General features: G+C 42.4%; 1 protein-coding gene across 2 annotated transcripts in view; it reads right to left on the bottom strand.

Annotated features, from left to right (window-relative positions):
* LOC129854017 (protein kinase C-binding protein NELL1-like) overlaps positions 1-24,493 on the bottom strand; it is a 481,512-nt gene that overhangs the window by 310,205 nt on the left and 146,814 nt on the right. For both annotated transcript variants that reach the window (XM_055920616.1, XM_055920615.1), the window contains exon 10: positions 3,349-3,422. In XM_055920616.1, coding sequence (XP_055776591.1) covers positions 3,349-3,422 — 74 coding nt within the window. The remainder of the gene's footprint in view (positions 1-3,348; positions 3,423-24,493) is intronic.

Below are 24,493 nucleotides of genomic sequence, written 5' to 3'. Positions count from 1 at the left end.
TTGGCACAGTGGGTGGGGTTATATCCTGCCTGTTTGGCCCTGTCCGGGGGTATCATCGGATGGGGTCAAGGTGTCTCTTGATCCCCTCCTGTCTCAGCCTCCAGTATTTATGCTGAGGTAGTTTATGTGTTGGGGGCTAGGGTCAGTCTGTTATATCTGGAGTACTTCTCCTGTCTTATCCGGTGTCCTGTGTTAATTTAAGTATATTCTCTCTTTCTTTCTCTCTCGGAGGACCTGAGCCCTAAGACCATGCCTCAGGACTACCTAGCCTGATGACTCCTTGCTGTCCCCAGTCCACCTGGCCGTGCTGCTGCTCCAGTTTCATCTGTTCTACCTGCGGCTATGGAACCCTGACCTGTACACCGGACGTGCTACCTGTCCCAGACCTGCTGTTTTCAACTCTCTAGAGACAGCAGGAGCGGTAGAGATACTCTTAATGATCGGCTATGAAAAGCCAACTGACATTTACTCCTGAGGTGCTGAATTGTTGCACGTTCGACAACAACTGTGATTATTATTATTTGACCATGCTGGTCATTTATGAACATTTGAACATCTTGGCCATGTTCTGTTATAATCTCCACCCATCACAGCCAGAAGAGAACTGGCCACCCCTCATAGCCTGGTTCCTCTCTAGGTTTCTTCCTAGGTTTTGGCTTTTCTAGGGAGTTTTTCCTAGCCACCGTGCTTCTACACCTGCATTGCTTGCTGTTTGGTGTTTTAGGCTGGGTTTCTGTACAGCACTTTGATATATCAGCTGATGTAAGAAAGGCTATATAAATACATTTGATTTGATTATGTCTGGATCACACCGTCACCCTGCTTGGTCTTCAGTTTTAAACCATTTCTCAGCCATGTTGCCACCGCTTCACGCTGTTTGGTCTATATTTAAATTGCCAACCATTCCAACAAGTAGCCACAGCGCCATGTTTTCTGGTCTTTAGTTTTGTAAATTTCTTAACTGTTTGTGCGTCCTCTGGTCTATATAATCTTTGTCACAAGTCTTAATTAAGAACTCGGGGAAAAGGGGAGTTCCCTCCTTTTGTCGTAATGTCTGTGCTCACGTGGGCATGGCCAGTGACTTGGTTAATACTTCATATGAAAAACAATTATCTCATTTAGAAGGCCAACATCACATTACATCTTCTCACAAATAGTTTCATATTTAATCATATCAGTTCCCCAACATTTGGATGTGAATCTTATCACTGGCAAATATAGACATTCAGAGATACAGTTATGTTGTTCTACTGTCCTTAGTTACATCACCAATTATCAATGAATTCGACACGATTGTTCTTTAAGTATCCACGGACCATTCCAACTGTTTGGAATACAGAAATATTGTTTAATTATTCAACCTTTTCATGTTACCATTTTGGCGGAAGGAATCTTCTTGTAACAAAAGGGTTTCTTTCCCCTCAATCCTGCCAAACGCAAAGTTTCTACACAGTATTTATTACTGGTCATAAAACTGGTGGGAGAGAGAGGAGAGGGGGGGGGGGGGATCTGGTGCCTATGATCCTCACCCAGACAGGGTAAGTTATGACAACACCAATGAGAAGAAGAGACTTGCTTGGGCCAAGAAACACAGACATTAGACCGGTGGAAATATGTCCTTTGGTCTGATGAGTCCAAATTTGAGATTTTTGGTTCCAACCGCAGAGTCTTTGTGAGACGCAGAGTAGATAAACAGATGATCTCTGCATGGGTGGTTCCCACCATGAAGCATGGAGGAGGAGGTGTGATGGTTTGGGGTTGTTTTGATGGTGACACTGTCTGTGATTTATTTAGAATTCAAGGCACACTTAACCAGCATGGCTACCACAGCATTCTGCAGCGATACGCCATGCCATCTGGTTTGTACTTATTGGGACTATCATTAGTTTTTCAACAAGACAATGACTCAAAACATACCTCCAGGCTGTGTAAGGGCTATTTGACCAAGAAGGAGATTGATGGAGTACCGCATCAGATGACCTGGCCTCCACAATCACCTGACCTCAACCCAATTGAGATGGTTTGGGATGAGATGGACCGCAGAGTGTAGAAAAAGCAGCCAACAAGTACTAAACATATGTGGGAACCTCTTCAAGACTTTTGGAAAAGCATTCCACATGAAGCTGGTTGAGAAAATGCCATAAGTGTGCAAAGCTGTCATCAAGGCAAAGCGTGGCTACTTTGAAGAGATTTGCTTAGCACTTGATTGGTTACTACCTGATTCTATATGTGTTGTTTCATAGTTTTGCTGTCTTCACTATTATTCTACAATGTAGAAACGAGTACAAATAAAGAAAAACCCTTGAATGAGTAGGTGTGTCCAAACTTTTGACTGGTACTGTATGTCATCGAACTGGGCAGTTCTTCACTTTAACAATAATGGTGGCAGATGATTGAGACTGTAATCTCTGTCTGAAGGAAAGCTACCTACACAGCACTGAATACCACTGTAAAGTCTAAAGGGGGCCTTAAAACCCTTTGCCTGTCTGCCTGGCTAGTCTCTTTGTAACCAATTACACCAGTAAAACACACTTTCCCTCTTAAAAGTGCCTTTTAAGATAAATGGCAGCACATAGAGAAGAGAGTCCTTTTTTCCCTCAGCGGAATAATGACTTTAATTATAGTCTACCGCAATGCAATACGGTCTCTGTGCTGCCTGCTCCATAAATTTAATATGCTACCCAAATGGCAAAGTATTCCCAATAGTTCACCACTTTTGACCAGGATAGGATCCTGTAGAGGGATCGTATTGGGAGTCAGCCCTGCTCCTTAGATTTACCCCTCAGTCACTTCAAACAGCCCTTTGTTTCTATGTTCATAAATTACTCTCAATTACCCTCATATCTCACCCTTGGATGTGAATAAAAAAAGAAAGATTGAACAGATTGTGTCTGGGCTCTGAGAACTAATAAAGCCAGTTGGATAACTAAATAACACAGAAATCTATCTACAGAACTGAGTTGTACAACTTCCTTGTCACGATACTAGTATCACAATAATATGATACTCGATTTTTCATGGCAAGAAGGAAAACACGAAGCACGCTCAATTCTTTGAAAACCTGCTTCATGTAAATATTTTGTGTGTAATAGCTTTGAATATATACAAATGTGACTCTGGGTTACATGTATTGTTGTTTGTGTTATTGTTTCCAACATTAGGACCGTTTTCCTCAATAAATGAAGTCTGCTTCATGCTTTGTTTCCTTGCCATGACTATCATGATACTTCACAATACTTAATAGTACTTCTGGGTATCACGATACTTGACAATAGTTCGGAGTATCACAATAATGATATCGTGACAACCCTAATGCTGTTAGTCAGGGAGGGACGGATCCGTAGTTACCTTGCATTCTGTGCATCTCTTCGTTAGCACACGCTGGCCCTCTGACAAAGTCTGGGCCATGTAGGTGCATTTTGCTGTGGGGACAAAGGAAAAGTACATTATCATTAGTGATATGTGAGTATATATTATGGTATGCCATGACTCTCCTGGAGGGGTGGGGGGTTGGGCCAGTTTTGACACCTTGTCATAAATTAGGCATCAGAGGAATCTCCCTCTTGCTCTTCAGTATTGGTGAAGGAATGTCCCTTTGTCTACAGAAGACTTTTGCCACCAAAACTATAATGTCCAAACATATATTAAGATGTGAATGTTAAGGTATGGTCAGTGGGGATCTAAAGAATATTTTTGTGTGATATCATTAAGAATGGTATCAAGGAAATACTGTAACTCGGAAAGTGTACACACTATCTGTCAAGTTTACATCCAAATGTTGTAGAAAATCTATGATTAAGGATGAGACATTTTTTGTTAAGATATTAACGTGATTTTAGTTTTCTAGACATGCCTCGAATTAGGTTAGAGAGCTTGTCAGCGTGATGGAACTGCCTTTTTGACAAGAGTGCTTAAAAGGACTGGCTAAAAATTAACATATCAGACTAAAACATTGCCAGATTGCTACTGGCGTGTAAAGTGGTCGGGAGCAGAACCCTGAATAATTCATTTACACCTGTAAAGTGTGGAGTGTTAGTTACATGTTGGAAATGGTTAGAACTTAGTCTCAACACAAGGTGAAGAAGATAACCTCACCTACCAGACCAGAAACAATGCCAGTCTGCAGCTACGCGTGTAAAGTGATTCGGAACTTTGACTATCTACCCGAGGAAAGAAGGAGAACATCCCATCTCAGTCAAGCATCTGAGTATCTGCTCTGAAAGCACTTCACAACAAGCCAGGACAACTTAGAAGGAGGACATTGTGATCTCTGGTGGACAACCAGATCCTTAAACCCATCGAACCCTTCCCATAGAAGGATTGATTGGTTTCAACAGAGACAGAAGACGAACAAAGACATCCACATGTAAATACATGCATTACTTCTTATCCCAAAATGGCCGGTGGTTCATGTGCAAAGTAAATGGTAACTGTGAGCATAGTTTCAAAATGTACAATAAGTATTCTCTTTGTCCCTTTGTCTCTGTCTCTCTCTCTCTCTTAACACCTCTCCATCTAACCGTATGTTGTAACAAGCCGTCATATCTTGTCAGTCCACAAGGGATGTTTGTCTCATGTGAGTGTGTATGTGTATTCTGTGTTATTATTTAGTTGGTTAGTAAATAAATAATTAAACCAATTTGTTTATTACTGAATAATCAGCAAAGGTTGAGGTTCTTGCACATCCACTGTTCAGAATGAGAACTGACATGAGGTAATGATTAATAAGTTACTGTTGTCGATATATTTATATCTTCTATAGTTTAATTCAGGAGATGGTAACTCGTTAAACACCTTCTTCCGTGGTGCCCTAAATTCCTAATGCGTTAATTGTTACATAATTCATTTAATCGGGTTAGAATTAAACATAGTGGATTGAATAAATAACAATCATCACATTAATAAAAGTCACGACATGTTGGAGCCTCCGTACAAGGAATCTAAGACCAAAGTAGGCCTTGCTGTTGAATTCAGTCTATATGAATTGTGTATCATATTACGTTATACACCATCAGAGCCGTAGCAGGATTAGTTGTTGGGTGTGTGTTTTTCCATTTGAACAAGATACTAGAAATATTCCCCTCCGGTCTTGCATACTGAGTAAGGATCAGTGTAGGGTGAATTACGGTATTACATTTCTAGGGTTAGGACATATGGGCCAGCCTATGATGGAAATATAAGGATATATATTTGTTTGGCCAAAGCAAAATTATCTCTCTGTCTCTCGCGTTTTAAGAGCGTGAGTAGACCACAGCAAGTATTTCTTTATGTTACCACGTGTTCCGGTAACATCAACGTCGTTAGTAAACCCTGTTCCCAAATTGAAAGGGACCAAATTCATTTGTTCCACCCAATGAGACATATTAAATGTGTCAATCTTAACCCAGATACAGCGACGCTTTCAGGTTAATTAAAGTTGAATTCCCGGAAAACCTGGGAATTTGGGGAAAGTTCATGGAATTGTGTAACCCTATCGGATATACTAATTAGGAAGGAATATGTGACGTTCAGATGATATTTATTTGTTCAGATGATTCAGTCTTTCCATGGTAATTCACAGTACAAAGGGTGCTGAAATACTTTAGAGCGGCCTACAAAAAAAGTTTGAGGTTCAAATGTCCTACATTTCTAATTCTGTGGAGAAAAAAAGGCAAATGTGAGTGAGTGAAGTTGGGGGGAAAATAAACATCCCATTAAGAATGCAAGAGATGAGACATTTCTGCATAGCCCTTAAGCAAAGGGACATAAATAGAAAGTGAGGCAGTTTGTGTCTACTAGCCCAGTTGATTGTGTTCAGTGTCACAGTAGACCTGCAATCTTAGAAATAAAGGTACGGTATTGTTCCCCTGGGGTACAATCATCACACTCACTCTCAACGTACAGGTAAGGTACATTCCTGTTTCCCTGTGTACAAACATATTTTGTGCTCCCTCAATTATTGATCGTACTGATCTGTACCTTTGTTTAGCAGAAAAGCAATGTATTGAAAAAAGGTAAATATTTGTACCCACCATAAGGTACACTGATGAATTATTGCCACATAAAATGAACGAATGGCTTTATTACTGGTACCCTAGAAAGGCTAATCTGTACCATAATCATTATCATATTTCCCAGCATGCTAAAACAGGTTGCTTTCAAGAATTGTTTTTAAATTTGTGTTTTTGCATGTACATTGATTTATTAATCTTATGCCACACAAAAATGAATAACATTTTCCCAAACTAATCCTATCACTTTGTTAGATTTGTTGCACCCGTTACTGTCACGGCCGTCAAAAGGAGGAGACCAAGGCGCAGCGTGGTATGCGTACATTCTTCTTTATTATAAGAATGAACACTGAACAAAACTAACAAAACGAACCGTGACGCTATACAAATGAGTGCTGCCAGGCAACTACACATAGACAAGAACCCAGGAACACCAAAGGGAAAATGGCTACCTAAATATGATCCCCAATCAGAGACAACAATAAACAGATGCCTCTGATTGGGAACCATATCAGGCCACCATAGACATACAAATCACCTAGACCTACAAACACCCTGAACATTCAAAAACCCTAGACAGTACAAAAACTAACGTACCCACCCTAGTCACACCCTGACCTAACCAAAATATAAAGAAAACATAGATATCTCAGGTCAGGGCGTGACAGTTACTGAAATAGTTGTTCCAGTTTAAATGGCCTAGGTAGTCTCCTCACAATGTTTATAATACTGGTAGTCATTCTGAATGCAGGTTAAGGGTGAACACATTTCCAACTGTTGGATATCCTAACTGTGCCTGGAGTCTGATAGGAATTACACATCACTTTGCAAACCAGTATGTGACTTGCAGGTACAGTTGTAAAATAATTGTACATTTCCCAGGTTTTCCAGAAATCCCAGATAGAAGATTCCTGGTAATTTTTTGTTACGTTACAGCCTTATTCTAAAATGGATTAAATCGTTTCCACCCGCTCATCAATGTACACACAATACCCCATAATGACAAAGCAAAAACAGGTTTTTAAAATGTTATACAAAATGTCATTTAAAAAAACACGGAAATATGACATTTACATAAGTATTCAGAACCTTTACTCAGTACTTGATTGAAGCACCTTTAGCAGTGATTACAGCCTCGAGTCTTCTTGGGTATGATGCTACAAGCTTGACAAACCTGTATTTGGGGAGTTTATCCCATTCTTCTTTGCAGATCCTCTCAAGCTCTGTCAGGTTGGATGGGGAGCGTTGCTGCACAGCTATTTTCAGGTCTCTCCAGAGATGTTCGATCAGGTTCAAGTCCGGGCTCTGGGTGGGCCACTCAAGGACTTTCAGAGACTCGTCCCGAACCCATTCCTGAGTTGTCTTGGCTGTGTGCTTAGGGTCGTTGTCCTGTTGGAAAGTGAACCTTCGTCCCAGTCTGAGGTCCTGAACGCTCTGGAGCAGGATCTCTCTGTACTTTGCTCCGTTCATCTTTCCGTCGATCCCAACTAGTCTCCCAGTTCCTGCTGCTGAAAAATATCCCCACAGCATGATGCTGCCACCACCATGCTTCACAGTGGGGATGGTGCCAGGTTTCCTCCAGACGTGACACTTGGCATTCAGGCCAAAGAGTTCCATCTTGGTTCATGAGACCAGTTTCTCATGGTCTGAGAGTCCTTTAGGTGCATTTTGTCTCTTTTGTCTGCATTTTGGCTATCATGTGCCTTTTACTGAGGAGTGTCTTCTGTCTGGCCACTCTACCATAAAGTCCTGATTGGTGGAGCGCTGCAGAGATGGTTGTCCTTCTGGAAGGTTCTCCCATTTCCACAGAAGTACTCTGGAACTCTGTCAGAGTGACCATCGGGTTCTTGGTCACCTCCATGATCAAGGCCCTTCTCCCCCGATTGCTCAGTTCGGCTGGGCGGCCACCTCTAGGAAGAGTCTTGGTGGTTTCAAACTTCTTCCGGTTAAGAATGATGGAGGCCACTGTGTTCTGGGGACCTTCAATGCTGCACACATTTTTTGGTACCCTTCCCCAGATCTGTGGCTCGACACAATCCTGTCTCAGAGCTCTACGGACAATTCCTTCGACCTCATGGCTTGTTTTTTCGCTCTGACATGCACTGTCAACTGTGGGACATTATATAGAAAGGTGTATGCCTTTCCAAATTATGTCCAATCAATTGAATTTCCCATAGGTGGACTCCAATTAAGTTGTAGAAACATCTCAATGATGATCAGTGGAAACAGCATGCACCTGAGCTCAATTTCGAGTCTCATCGCAAAGGGTACCAAAATGTGTAAATTAACAAAATGTGTAAAAATGGAAGGGGTCTGAATTCTTTCCGAATGCCCTGTATATATTGTCATAAAGAGTTTAATTTTAATGGTAACATTCACGTAGGAACACACTTGGTGAAGGCCACAGGACTGAAAATGAATGTATACTACAACCATGTCTCTGTTAGTAACAAATAGTCATAGGATGTAACTCTACAATTCACACAGGAAGGCAAGGCACACCTGGAAAGTATTTTGGAGGCGTGGCTTAGTAAGGGCGAGATTTTCAATTGACTGTTTTAGGCCACCCGTGAGAGGAAGTGTTTACCAGTTTTTGTGGCCTTTGTTAAGAGGTAGGATTCTCCCACTTTCAAGGAACACATGGTTTTGTCATGTTGGTGGTTCCCTATAAAGGCCAAACGTACCTTTTCTAAAAGCCAGCTTTTGGAAGAAAGGTACTATCTGATATATGAACTGGGGTACAATTATGTGCAGTGCCTTCAAAGTATTCATACCGCTTGAGTTTTCCACATTGTGCGGTCTTACAGCCTAAATTTAAAATGTATTAAATTGAGATTTTGTGTCACTGGCCACCAGTATGTCAAAATATAATTATGTAAAAACAAAATCTGAATGTGCTTAACAAGTCACATAATAAGTTCCATGGATTCACTTTGTGTGCAATAATAACATGCAATTATCTGCAAGGTCTCTCAGTCGAGCAGTGAATTTCAATCACGAAGACAAGGGGTGTTTTCCAATGTCTCGCAATTTATTTATTTATTTAGTAATTTTTTTAAAGTGAATCTTTATTTAACTAGGCAAGCCAGTTTAGAACCAAATCTTATTTACAATAACGGCCTACACTGGCCAAACCCAGGCAACACTGGGCCAATTGTGCGCCACCCTATGGGACTCCCAATCACAGCCGGTTGTGATACAGCCTGGATTTGAACTAGGATGTCTGTAGAGTCTTAGACCGCTGCGCCACTCGGGAGCTCAAAGAAAGGCAACTATGGATGGTTAAAAATAAAAACAGCAGACACTAAATATATCCCTTTAAGCATGGTGAATTTATTAATTACACTGTGGATGGTGTAATTAATACCTCCGTGGGCTTAATCAGCCACTCCTTGGGCTACAATACCTATTGTGCCAATTGGCCTGGTCACCTTCTACTGCCGACACGGAGCCCCGCCGATTCCATCACAACTGGACTACCGACATAATCTGCACAAGGTTTTTTTTCAACAAGCTCCTCCGTTGCGACGTCCCCTGAATATCCATCTGCTAGCCGCGGCCCGCTAGCTGTCTAGAGCATATCGCACTGTTAGCTGAAAAGGCCCATCGGACAAATTCTTTGGCCACTATACCTATTTTGCCAATTGGCCTGAACCCTTTTACCACATGGAGCCCTACTGATCCATCGCGACTAGTCTGCCGACATAACAGCACGAGGGGGCTACTACAGACTTCTACCTTTGCGACGTCCCTCTAAGGCCCATCTGCTAGCTTGCTATCCCCGGCCCGCTAGCTGTCTGAATCGCTGTGTCTCCAGCCCACCGAACTACTCACTCAACCCCTATGACCACTCGGCTACGCATGCCTCTCGCTAATGTCAATATGCCTTGTCCATTGCTGTTTTGGTTTGTGATTATTGCCTTATTTCACTGTAGAGCCTCTAGCTGTGCTCAATATGCCTTAGCTAACCCTTTAGCTCCACCTCCCACACATGCGGTGACCTCACCTGGTTTAAATTATGTTTCTAGAGACAATATCTCTCTCATCGTCACTCAATGCATAGGTTTACCTCCACTGTATTCACATCCTACCATACCTTTCTCTGTATATTATTCCTTGAATCTATTCTACCGTGCCCAGAAACCTGCTCCTTTTACTCTCTGTTCCGAACGTACTAGAAGACCAGTTCTTATAGCCTTTAGCCGTACCCTTATCCTACTCCTCCTCTTTTCCTCTGGTGATGTAGAGGTTAATCCAGGTCCTGCAGTGCCTAGCTCCACTCCCAATCCACAGGCGCTCTCATTTGTTGACTTCTGTAACTGTGAAAGCCTTAGTTTCATGTATGTTAACATTAGAAGCCTCCTCCCGAAGTTTGTTTTATTCACTGCTTTAGCACACTCTGCCAACCCCGATATCCTAGCCGTATCTGAATCCTGGCTTAGGAAGACCACCAAAAACTCTGAAATTTCCATCCTAACTATAACATTTTCCGCCAAGATAGAACTGCCAAAGGGGGCGGAGTTGCAATCTACTGCAGAGGTAGCCTGCAGAGTTCTGTCTTACTATCCAGGTCTGTGCCCAAATAATTTGAGCTTCTACTTTTAAAAATCAACTTTTCCAGAAACAAGTCTCTCACCGTTGCCGCTTGCTATAGACCACCTTCTGCCCCTAGCTGTGCCCTGGACACCATGTGTGAATTGATTGCCCCCCATCTATCTTCAGAGCTCGTGCTGTTAGGTGACCTAAACTGTGAAATGTTTAACACCCCGGCCATCCTACAATCTAAGTTTGATGCCCTCAATCTCACACAAATTATCAATGAACCTTCAAGGTACAACCACAAATCCGTAAACACGGGCACCCTCATAGACATCATCCTAACCAACCTGCCCTCCAAATACACCTCTGATGTCTTCAACCAGGATCTCAGCGATCACTGCCTCATTGCCTGCGTCCATAATGGGTCTGCGATCAAATGACCACCCTCATCACTGTCAAACGGTCCCTAAAACACTTCAGCGAGCAGGCCTTTCTAATCGACCTGGCCCGGGTATCCTGGAAGGATATTGACCTCATTCCGTCAGTAGAGGAAGCCTGGTTGTTCTTTAAAAGTTCTTTCCTCACCATCTTAAATAAGCATGGCCCCATTCAAAAAATGTAGAACCAGGAACAGATATAGCCCTTGGTTCACTCCAGACCTGACTGCCCTTGAACAGCACAAAAACATCCTGTGGCGTACTGCATTAGCATCGAATAGCCCCCGCGATATGCACATTTTCAGGGAAGTCAGGAACCAGAACAGGCAGTGAGGAAAATAAAGGCTAGATTTTTCAACCAGAAATTTGCATCCTCCAAAAACTCCAAAACGTTTTGGGACACTGTAAAGTCCATGGAGAACAAGATCGACTCCTCTCAGCTGCCCACTGCACTGAGGCTAGGAAACACTGTCACCACCGATAAATCCACGATAATTGAAAATATCAATAAGCATTTTTCTACGGCTTGCCATGCTTGCCATACCCTTACCCCGGACAACAGCCCTGCACTCCCCACGGCAACTTGCCCAAGCCTCCCCCATTTCTCCTTCACCCAATTCCAGATAGCTGATTTTCTGAAAGAGCTGCAACATTTGCACTCCTACCAATCAGCCGGGCTAGACAATCTGGACCCTCTCTAAAATTATTCGCCGAAATGGTTGCAACCCTTATTAATAGCCTGTTCAACTTTTCATATCGTCTGTGATCCCCAAAGATTGGAAAGCAAGCTGCCACGGTCATCCCCCTCTTCAAAGGGGGAGACACTCTAGACCCAAACTGCTACACACCTATATCCATCCTGCCCTGCCTTTCAAAGGTCTTCGAAAGCCAAGTTAACAAACAGATCACCGACCATTTCGAATCCCACCGTACCTTCTCCGCTATGCAATCTGGTTTCCGAGCAGGTCATGGGTGCACCTCAGCGACGCCCAAGGTTCTAAACGATAACATAACCACCAACGATAACAGACAAAACTGTCCAGCTGTATTCATCGACCTGGCCAAGGCTTTCGACTCAGTCAATCACCACATTCATATCGGCAGACTCAACAGCGTTGGTTCCTCAAATGACTGCCTCGCTTGGTTCACCAACTACATCTCAGACAGAGTTCAGTGTGTCAAAGTGGAGGGCCTGTTGCCCGGACCTCTGGCAGTCTCTATGGGGTTCAATCCTCGGGCCGACTCTTTTCTCTGTATACATCAATGATGTCGCTCTATATGCTGGTGATTCTCTGGTCTACCTCTACGCAGACGACACCATTCTGTATACTTCTGGCCCTTCTTTGGACACTGTGTTAACTAACCTCCAGATGAGCGTCAATGCCATACAGCTCTCCTTCCGTGGCCTCCAACTGCCCTTATTGCAAGTAAAACTAAATGCATGCTCTTCAATCGATCGCTGCCCACAACTGCCCTCTCGTCCAGCATCACTACTCTGGATGGTTCTGACTTAGAATATGCGGACAACTACAAATACCTAGGTGTCTGGTTAGAATGTAAACTCTCCTTCCAGACTCACATTAAGCATCTCCAATCCAAAATTAAATCTAGAATCGGCTTCCTATTTTGGCATCCTTCACTCATGCTGCCAAACATACAAAAAACTGTAAAACTGATTATCCTACTGATCCTTGACTTTGGCGATGTCATTAACAAAATGGCCTCCAACACTCTACTGAGCAAATTGGATGCAGTATATCACAGTGCCATCCGTTTTGTCACCAAAGCCCCATATACTACCCACCACTGCGTCCTGTTTGCTCTCGTTGGCTGGCCCTCGCTTTATTTTTGTCGCCAAACCCACTAGCTCCAGGTCATCTGTAAGTCTTTGCTAGGTAAAGCCCCGCCTTATCTTAGCTCACTGGTCACCATAGCAGCACCCACCCATAGTACGCACTCCCTAAATTAGACGAGGTACGATAACGAATATCTTACCAACGGAACATCAAAAATTGTAATATCCTATGTTTCGCGGAATCGTGGCTGAATAACGACATGGATATTCAGCTAGCAGGATATACGCTTCACCAGCAAGATAGAACAGCACACTCCGATAAGACGAGGGGGGGGGGCGGTCTGTGCATATTTGTAAACAACAGCTGGTGCACGAAATCTAAGGAAGTCTCTAGATTTTGCTCGCCTGAAGTAGAGTTTATTGTGATAAATTGCAAGCCACACTAGTTGCCTAGAGAGTTTTCAGTTATACTTTTCGTGGCTGTTTATTTACCACCACAGACAGATGCTGGCACTAAGACCACACTCAGTCAGCTGTATAAGGAAATATGCAAACAGGAAACCACTCACCCAGAGGCTGTACTCCTAGTGGCCGGAGACTTTAATGCAGGGAAACTTAAATCAGTTCTACCAAATTTCTATCAATTTCTATCAAATGTTAAATGTGCAACCAGAGGGAGAAAACAATTCTAGATCACCTGTACTCCAAACACAGAGACGCATACAAAGCGCTCCCTCGCCCTGCATTTGGTAAATCCGACCACAACTCTATCCTCCTGATTCCTGCTTACAAGCAAAAATTAAAGCAGGAAGCACCTGTGACTCGGTCTATAAAAAAGTGGTCAGTTGAAGCAGATGCTAAACTACAGGACTGTTTTGCTATCACAGACTGGAACATGTTTCGGGATTCTTCCGATGTTATTGAGGAGTACACCACATCCGTCACTGCCTTTATCAATAAGTGCATCGACATCGTCCCCACAGTGACTGTACGTACATAGCCCAACCAGAAGCCATGGATTACAGGCAAGAATCACACTGAGGTAAAAGGGTAGAGCTGCCGCTTTTTACACCGGCTCCGACGCTCGTCTTATGTGGCAGGGCTTGCAAACTATTACAGACTACAAAGGGAGGCACAGCCACAAGCTTCCCAGTGACACGAGCCTGCCAGATGAGCTAAATCACTTCTATGCACGTTTCGAGGCAAGCAACACTGAGGCACGCATGAGAGCATCAGCTGTTCCGGACGACTGTGTGATCACGCTCTCTGTAGCCGACGTGAGTAAGACCTTGAAACAGGTCAACATACAAAGATTACCAGCACATGTACTCCGGGCATGTGCTTACCAACTGGCAGATGTCTTTACTGACATTTTCAACCTGTCCCTGATTGAGTTTGTAATACCCACATGTTTCAAGCAGACCACCATAGTCCTTGTGCCCAAGAACACAAAGGTAACTGCCTAAATGACTACCGACCTGTAGCCTCACGTCCGTAGCCATGAAGTGCTTTGAAAGGCTGGTCATGGCTCACATCAACACCATTATCCCAGAAACCCTAGACCCACTCCAATTTGCATACCACCCAAACAGATCCACAGATGATGCAATCTCTATTGCACTCCACACTACCCTTTCCCACCTGGACAAAAGGAACACTTATGTGAGAATGCTACTCATTGACTACAGCTCAGCATTCAACAGTATAGTACCCTCAAAGCTCATTACTAATCTAAGGATCCTAAAACTAAACACCAGCCTCTGCAACTGGATCCTGGACTTCCTGACGGGCCGTCCCATCCCCAGGTGGTAAGGGTAGGTAGCATCACATCTGCCACGCTGATCCTCAACACTGGAGCTCCCCAGGGGTGTGTGCTCAGTCCCCTCCTGTACTCCATGTTCACCCACGACTGCATGGCCAGGCACGACTCCAACACCATCATTAAGTTTGCAGACGACACAACAGGGGTAGGCCTAATCACCGGCAACGAAGATTCAGCCTATAGGGAGGAGGTCAGAGACCTGGCCGGGTGGTGCCAGAATAACAACCCCTCCCTCAACGTAATCAAGACTAAGGAGATGATTGTGGACTACAGGAACAGGAGGACTGAGCACGCCCACATTCTCATCGACGGGGCTGTAGTGAAGCAGGTTGAGAGCTTCAAGTTCCTTGGTGTCCACATCAACAACTAATTAGAATGGTCCAAACACACCAAGACAGTCGTGAAGAGGGCACGACAAAGCCTATTCCCCCTCAGGAAACTAGAAAGATTTGGCATGGGTCCTGAGATCCTCAAAAGGTTCAACAGCTGCAACATCGAGAGCATCCTGACCGGTTGCATCACTGCATGGTACGGCAATTGCTCGTCCTCCGACTGCAAGGCACTACAGAGGGTAGTGCGTACGGCCCAGTACATCACTGGAGCTAAGCTGCCTGCCATCCAGGACCTCTACACTAGGCAGAGTCAGAGGAAGGCCCTAAAAATTGTCAAAGACCCCAGCCACCTCAGTCATAGACTGTTCTCTCTACTACCGCATGGCAAGCGATACCTGAGTGCTAAGTTTTGGACAAAAAGGCTTCTCAACAGTTTTTACCCCAAAGCCAGAAGACTCCTGAACAGGTAATCAAATGGCTACCCAGGCTATTTGCATTGTGTGCCCCCCTCCCAACCCCTCTTCTACGCTGCTGCTACTCTCTGTTTATCATATATGCATAGTCACTTTAACTATACATTCATGTTCATTCTACCTCGATTGGGATGACCAACCAGTGCTCCTGCACATTGGCTAACCGGGCTATCTGCATTGTGTTCCGCCATCCACCACCCGCCATCCACCACCCGCCAATCCCTCTTTTACGTTACTGCTACTCTCTGTTCATCATATATGCATAGTCACTTTAACCATATCTACATATACACACTACCTTAATCAGCCTGACTAACCAGTATCTGTATGTAGCCTCGCTACTTTTATAGCCTCGCTACTGTATATAGCCTGTCCTTTTACTGTTGTTTTATTTCTTTACTTACCTATTGTTCACCTAATACCTTTTTTGCACTATTGGTTAGAGTCTGTAAGTAAGCATTTCACTGTAAGGTCTACACCTGCTGTATTCGGCGCACTTGACAAATAAACTTTGATTTGATTTGATTTCACTGGTCAACCCCAAAGCCAATTCCTGATTTGGCCGCCTTTCCTTCCAGTTCTCTGCTTCCAATGACTGGAACGAACTGCAAAAATCACTGAAGCTGAAGACTCATAGGCTTGATTACCAACAACGACGAGACGGCCTACAGGGAGGAGGTGAGGGCCCTCGGAGTGTGGTGTCAGAAAAATTAGAACTAGTAGCACAAGAATTTCGCTACACTCGCATTAACATCTGCTAACCATGTGTTTGTGAACAATACAATTTTATTTGATTTGATATCTCCCTCACTAACTTTAAGCACAAGCTGTCAGGGCAGCTCATAGCACCTGTATATAGCCCATCCAACTACCTCATCCCATACTGTTATTTATTTTGTTTATTTTGCTCCTTTGCACCCCAGTATCTCCACTTGCACACTCATCTTCTGCACATCTATCACTCCAGTGTTTATTTGCTATATTGTAATTATTTCACCACTATGGCCTAGTAATTGCCTAACCTCCCTTATCCTACCTCACTTGCACACACTGTATAAAGGCTTTTTCTATTTCATTATTGACTGTATGTTTGTTTATTCCATGTGTAACTCTGTGTTGTTGTTTGTGTTGCACTGCTTTGCTTTATCTTGGCCAGGTCGCAGTTGTAAATGAGAACTTGTTCTCAACTAGCCTACCTGGTTAAATAAAGTTGAAATAAAAAAAAATCAACAAAAAAAAATCAATACACCCAGTCACTACAACGATACAGGCGTTCTTCCTAACTCAGTTGCCGGAGAGGAAGAAAACTGTTCAGGGATTTCAGAAAGAGGCTAATGGTGACCTTAAAACAGTTACAGACTTTTGAAAAGAAGGAAGCCTGCACAAAATAAAAACATTTCAAAACATGCATCCTGCTCGTAATAAGGCACTAAAGTAAAACTGGAAAAAATTAGGCAAAGAAATGAACTTTATGTCCTGAATACAAAGCTTTAGGTTTGGAGAAAATCCAACACAAAATATCACTACCACTCTTCAAATTTTCAAGCATGGTGGTGGCTGCATCATGTTATGGGCATGCTTGTCATCGGCAAGGACTAGGGATTTGTTTTAAAATTAAAATAAATGGAATAGAGCAAAGCACAGGCAAAACCCTGGAAGGAAACCTGGTTCAGTCTGCTTTCCAACACACACTGAGAGAGACAATTACATTTCAGCAGGGCAATGTCCTTGAACACAGTGTCACGTTCTGACCTTAGTTCCTTTTTTTATGTCTTTATTTTAGTTTGGTCAGGGCGTGAGTAGGGGTGGGCATTATGTTGTTTTTCTATGTTTTGTTCTGTATTTATATTTCTATGTGTTTGGCCTAGTATGGTTCTCAATCAGAGGCAGGTGTCAGTCGTTGTCTCTGATTGGGAGCCATATTTAGGTAGCCTGTTTTCTATTGTGTTTTGTGGGTGATTGTTTCCTGTGTTAGTGTTTGCACCATACGGGACTGTTTCGGTTTTCATTTATTCTCTTGTTCTTTTGTATTTTGTATTCATTCTCGATTAAATGATATTATGGATACGTACCACGCTGCATTTTGGTCCTCCTCTCCTTCCACCAACGAAAGCCATTACACACAGGGCCAAATATACAGTGCCTTCAGAAAGTATTCATACCCCTTGACTTATTCCACATTTTGTTGTGTTATAGCCTGAATTCAAAATTGATTAAATTGTTTTTTTTCACACCCATCTACACACAATTTGAAACAACAACTAACAAAAATATTTATGGACATTTTTGTACATTTATTGAAAATGAAATACAGAAATATCTCATTTACATAATTAGTCACACCCCTGAGTCAATACTTTGAATTAATTAACTTTAGTGGTATTTACATGTGTGAAATGCATATGACATCAACAGAGAGGTATATTTTCTGGGTGATTTCAATATTGACTGGCTTTCATCAAGCTGCCCACTCAAGAAAAAGCTTAACACTGGAACTAGTGCCTGCAACCTGTTTCAGGTTATCAGTCAACCTACCAGGGTAGTTACAAACAGCACAGGACTTAAATCATCATCATGTATTGATCACATCTTTACTAATGCTGCAGAAATGTACTTTTTAACTTCTTATGTATACGGGGCAGCATTTTCACATTTGGATGAAAAGTGTGCCCAGAGTAAACTGCCTCCTACTCAGTCCCAGATGCTAATATATGCGTATTATTAGTAGATCTGGATAGAAAACACTCTGACGTTTCTAAAACTGTTTGAATCATGTCTGTGACTATAACAGAACTTATTTGGCAGGCAAAACCCTGAGGAAAATCATTCAGATGTTTTTTTATTTGAGGTCACTCTCTTTTCAATGGGAATCAATGGGAATTTTTTTGAGGTCACTCTCTTTTCATTGGGAATCCAGATTTCTAAGGGACCTTCATGCAGTTCCTATCGCTTCCACTGGATTTCAAAAGTCTTTAGAAATTGGTTGAGGTTTTTCCTTTGAGAAATGAATAAGTAGTCTTGTTCAGAATGAGGCTCCTGTGAAGTCTACTGTTTGTTAGAGGCACGTGACCAGAAAGCATGCTACACATTGTTTTCCTCCCGTATTGAACACAGATCATCCCGTCTTCAAACCGTGTATTGACGGCAGCAGTCGCGCAAAGCTGAAAGCACGTACCACTGCATTTATTCATGGCAAGGCGACTAGAAATATGACCGAATACAAACAGTGTAGTTACTCCCTCCATAAGGCATTCAAACAAGCAAAGTGGCAGTATAGAGACAAAGTGGTTGCAATTCAATGGCTCAAACATGAGACGTATGTGGCATAGTCTACAGACAATCACAGATTACAAAAAGAAAACCAACCCCGTCGCGGACATCGACATCTTGCTTCCAGACAAATTAAACAGCTTCTTTGCGCGCTTTGAGGACAATACAGTGCCACCGACGCAGCCCACTACCAAAGAGTGTGAGCTCTCCTTCTCTGTGGCCGACGTAAGTAAAATATTTAAACGTGTTAACCCTCGCAAGGCTGCCGGCCAAGACGGCATCCCTAGCCGCGTCCTCAGAGTATGCGTAGACCAGCTGGCTGGTGTGTTTACAGACATATTCAATCAATCCCTATACCAGTCTTCTGTCCCCAAATGCTTCAAGATGGCCACCATTGTTCCTGTTCCCAAGAAAGCTAAGGTAACTGAACTAAATTACTATCTAAAATTCCATGCATAACACTTGTATCTTTTAGCAATGTTTATTATGAGTATTTCTGTAAATTGATGTGGCTCTCTGCAAAATCACCGGATGTTTTGGAACTACTGAACGTAACGCGCCAATGTAAAATGAAATTCTTGGATATAAATATGAACTTTATCGAACAAAACATACATGTATTGTGTAACATGAAGTCCTATGAACGTCATCTGATGAAGATCAAAGGTTAGTGATTAATTTTATCTATATTTAGGCTTTTTGTGACTCCTCTCTGGCTGGAAAAAATGGCTGTGTTTTACCTGTGACTAGGTACTGACCTAACATAATCGTTTGGTGTGCTTTCGTTGTAAAGCCTTTTTGAAATCGGACACTGTGGCTGGATTTACAACAAGTTTTGTTCAGAATGAGGCTCCTGTGAAGTCTACTGTTTGTTAGAGGCACGTGACCAGAAAGCATGCTACACATTGTTTTCCCCCCGTATTGAACACAGATCATCCCGTCTTCAAACCGTGTTTGAAGACGGGTAAAATGTAAAATGTTGTGAAATACTTGTATGTTTGAGGAATTTTAATTATGGGATTTCGGTTGTTTTGATTTTGGCACCCTGCACTTTCACTGGCTGTTTTTGAGGTGGGATGCTACCTTCCCGAATATCCCAGAGAGGTTAACCTCTAACGCCTCACAAACCCGGATCCGGGAGCACCCCCATCAAAAAAGCTGACTAGCATAGCCTAGCCTAAAGCCACAGGGATATCATATAATAAAATGTTCATGAAATCACAAGTCCAAGACACCAAATGAAAGATACACATCTTGTGAATTCAGCCATCATTTCTGATTTTTAAAATGTTTTACAGGCAAGACACAATATGTAAATCTATTAGCTAACCACGTTAGCAAAAGACACCACTTCTTTACTCCACCATTTTTTTACTCCATCAGTAGCTATCACAAATTCGACCAAATAAAGATATAAATAGCCACTAACCAAGAAACAACCTCATCAGATGACAGTCTGATAACATATTTATTGTATAGCATATGTTTTGTAAGAAAAATGTGCATATTTCAGGTATAAATCATAGTTTACCATTGCAGCCACTATCACAACTCTCACCAAAGCGACTAGAATAACTACAGAGACCATCGTGTATTTGCTAATTACTCATCATAAAACATTTCTTAAAAATACACAGCGCACCTGTAAGGCCTGGGTGTCGGAGTGTGAAGAAAAAAGCGCAGGAGCAGCAATTGCAAAACAAATGCTCTTTAATAGAACACGGACAAATTAGGCCACCCTACTAACACACTGGGTGTACACTAATAAACTACCCCAGACACGTGGGGAATGAACAATGTCCAGAAACATGAAGCACAAAACCGACACCAACTTACATACAAACAATCCCGCACAAAGAAACGTGAATGCCGGCTGATTAAATAAACCCAACTAATTAACCCTCATACAAAACAGGTGCGCCCAATAAACACATAGGGAGGGGGAGAAAAGGATCAGTGGCAGCTAATAGGCCGGTGACTACGACCGCCGAACGCCACCCGAACGGGAAAGAGAGCCTGCCTCGGTCAAAGTCGTGACAGTACAGCAGATGAAAGACACAGATCGTGTGAATCCAGCCAATATTTCAGATTTTCTAAGTGTTTTACAGCGAAAACACAAAATAGCGTTATATTAGCTTACCACAATAGCAAACATCACACCAGCATTGATTCAAGGCAAAAATAGCGATAACGTATAAACCACCAAAATATATAAATTCTTTCAGTAACCTTCTCAGAATTCTTCAGATGACAGTCCTATAACATCATATTGCACAATGCATATAGAGTTTGTTCGAAAAGGTGCATAATTAGCGGCACAAATTGTGCTTATACAATGAGAATAGTGTCCAAAACCTCAAGCAATCTGTCCGGCACCATCTTGGAGAGGCACCTATTCTAATCGAAAACTATTCATAAACTTGACAAAAAAAATACAGGTTGGACAGCAATTGAAAGACAAATTAGTTCTTAATGCAATCGCTGGGTGACATTTTTAAAATTAACGTTACTTCAAGCATACAGCGTGCGCTAAAGCGAAACCGCACCATAATTCATGGCGGAATTATTATTTGACATTTGTCAACATAAGTACAAATTAACAGCATAAAGACTGCTTACTATTTGCTGAGCTTCCATCAGAATCTTGGGCAAGGTGTCCTTTCTCCAGAACAATCGTTGCTAGGTTGGAGAACGTCCTCTTCCACGTTGCAATTAGCAGTAAACAATAGCATGAGAGAGAGAGATACCCAACCCCCTAGAACACCAGAAATTGAAATACCCGAAAATCGCAATATACTGACATAAACTGATATAACTCGGTTTAAAATAACAACATTATGATGTCTTTAACACCTATATCGAATAAAAACAGAGCCGGATATATCTAAGAGCTAAAACAGCAGCTTCTAGCACGACATGCCAAGATCCTCCCTGCGTCAGAGCGAAGAGTCAAAAGAGGGGACACCTCGTTTCCAAGCAATTTATAAACTTTCAGATCTGCCTAGAGACTCCATTTCAAGTCCCTCTATTCGCTGACACCCAGGGGAAGGCGTATGCAGTGCATCTCAACCAATAGAGGACAGGCAAATTAATAAACTGTTCTGGGAACAGCGAGCAGATTTCAGCATTTTCAAATCCTCATAGTCCAGTTCTGTTTCACTCACAGACATAATTCAAACGGTTTTAGAAACTAGAGAGTGTTTTCTATCCAATAGTAATAATAATATGCATATTGTACGAGCAAGAATTGAGTACGAGGCAGTTTAATTTGGGCACTATTTTTTCCAATGGGGAAACAGCGCCCCCATATTGACAAGAAGTTAAGCTTGAGACCCTGGGTCTCGACCCTGCCTTGTGCAACTGTGTCCTGGACTTCCTGACAGGCCCGTCGCGAGGTGGTGAAGGTAGGAAACAACGTCTCCGCTCCGCTGATCCTCAACACTGGGGCCCCACAAGGGTGCGTTCTCAGCCCGCTCCTGCTCCTCCTTTGCTTGACATCATGGGAAAATCGGGAAAGAAATCAGCCAAAACCTCAGAAAACAATTGTAGACCTCCACACGTCTGGTTGATCCTTGGGAGCAATTTCCTCATCCCTGAAGGTACCGCGTTCGTCTGTACAAAGAATAGTACGCAAGTATAAACACCATGGGACCACGCAGCCATCATACCGCTCAGAAAGGAGACACGTTCTGTCTCCTAGAGATAAACGTATTTTGTTGCGACAAGTGCAAATCAATCCCTGAACAACAGCAAAGGTCCTTTGCTGTTGTTCTGGGATTGATTTGCACTTTTCGCACCAAAGTACGTGAAGATGCTTGAGGAAACAGGTACAAAAGTATCTCTATCCACAGTAAAATGAGTCCTACATCGACATGACCTGAAAGGCTGCTCAGCAAGGAAGAAGTCGCTGCTCAAAACCGCCATAAAAAAAGCCAGACTACGGTTTGCAACTGCACTTGGGGACAAAGATTGTACTTTTTGGAGAAATGTCCTCTGGTCTGATGAAACAAAAATAGAACTGTTTGGCCATCATGACCATCATTATGTTTGGAGGATAAAGGGGGAGGCTTACAAGCCGAAGAACACCATCCCAACCGTGAAGCATGGGGGTGGCAGCATCATGTTGTGAGGGTACTTTGCTGCAGGAGGGACTGGCGCACTTCACAAAATAGATGGCATCATGAGGAAAGGAAAATTATGTGGATATATTGAAGCAACATCTCAACACATCAGTCAGGAAGTTAAAGCTTGGTTGTAAATGGGTATTCCAGATAGACACTGACCCCAAGCATACTTCCAAAGTTATGGCAAAATAGCTTAAGGACAACAAAGTCAAGGTATTGGGGTGGCCATCACAAAGCCCCGACCTCAATCCCATAGAATTGTTGTGGGCAGAACTGAAAAGCGTGTGAGAGCAAGGAGGCCTACAAACCTGACTCAGTTACACCAGCTCTGTCATGAGGAATGGGCCAAAATTCACCCAAGTTATTGTGGGAAGCTTGTGGAATGCTACCCGAAATGTTTGCCCCAAGTTATTAAACAATTTAAAGGCAATGCTACCAAATACTAGTTTAAGTGTATGTAAACTTCTGACCCACTGGGAATGTGATGAAAGAGATAAAAGCTGAAATAAATAATTCTCTCTACTATTATTCTGAACAGTCTATTCTTAAAATAATGTGTGGATCCTAACTGACCTAAGACAGGCAATTTTTACTAGGATTTAATATCAGGAATTGTGAAAACTGAGTTTAAATGTATTTGGCTAAGGTGTATGTAAACTTCCGACATTAACTATATATAATGTGTACTGTATCCTTCACTATCTATTATTTACTATTTATTTCAGCCTAGCCGCTCTGTCACTGCTCATCCATATATTTTACACTTATATATTCTTAACCCATTCCCTTACTAGAGTGTGTGTATTAGGTATTTTTGGGGAATTTTTTAGGTTTTGTTGTGGACTTATTTGATGTTACCTGTTATATACTGCTGCACTGTCAGATCTAGAAGCATAAGCATTTCGCTACACTCACAACAACATCTGCTAACCATGTGTATGTGACCAATAACATTTGATTTGAGTTTCACTACAAAATTCTAATCAAAGGTGCACCATATTTAAAGGGATGCCTTGAGATAAATGTACTGAAAACCCTATTGAATGAAAACGCCATGAGAAATTCTGTTGGCCAACAAGTGGTAGGGTTCTCAGCAGTTGAAAGAAATGTATTCAGAGAGTGCAAGCTAGCCACACCTGCAGAGCGCATTACGCAAATGAATTAGGTAATACTGAGAAGTGAGTAGGAAAGGTGTGTGTAGGAAAGGCATACATTCTGAAGTCGGGATAGGACTGTAAGAGCTTTGCACACCTGGATTGTACAATATTTGCCCATTATTCTTTTTAAAATTATTCAAGCTCTGTCATTTAATTGTTGATCATTGCTAGACAGCCATTTTCAAGTCATCCTATAGATTTTCAAACCGATTTAAGTCAAAACTGTAGGCCACTCTGGAACATTGGTAAGCGACTGCAGTGTAGATTTGGCCTTGTCCTGCTGAAAGGTGAATTCTTCTCCCAGTGTCTGTTGGAAAGCAGACTGAACCAGGTTTGTCTCTAGGATTTTGCTTGTGCTTATAGCTGTATTCTGTTTATTTTGATTTTAAAAACTCTGTAGTTCTTGCCGATGACAAGCACACCCTTAACATGATGTTGCTACAACCAAAATGTGAAGAATGGTCCTCAGTGATGTGTTGTGTTGGATTTGCCCAAAATATAATGCTTTGTATTCAGAACAAAACTTACATTTCTTTGACACATTTTTTGCAGTA

This window comes from Salvelinus fontinalis, chromosome 4 (assembly GCF_029448725.1).
Source record: "Salvelinus fontinalis isolate EN_2023a chromosome 4, ASM2944872v1, whole genome shotgun sequence".
Lineage (NCBI taxonomy): Eukaryota > Metazoa > Chordata > Actinopteri > Salmoniformes > Salmonidae > Salvelinus > Salvelinus fontinalis.
This window is presented reverse-complemented; position numbering and strand designations above follow the sequence as displayed.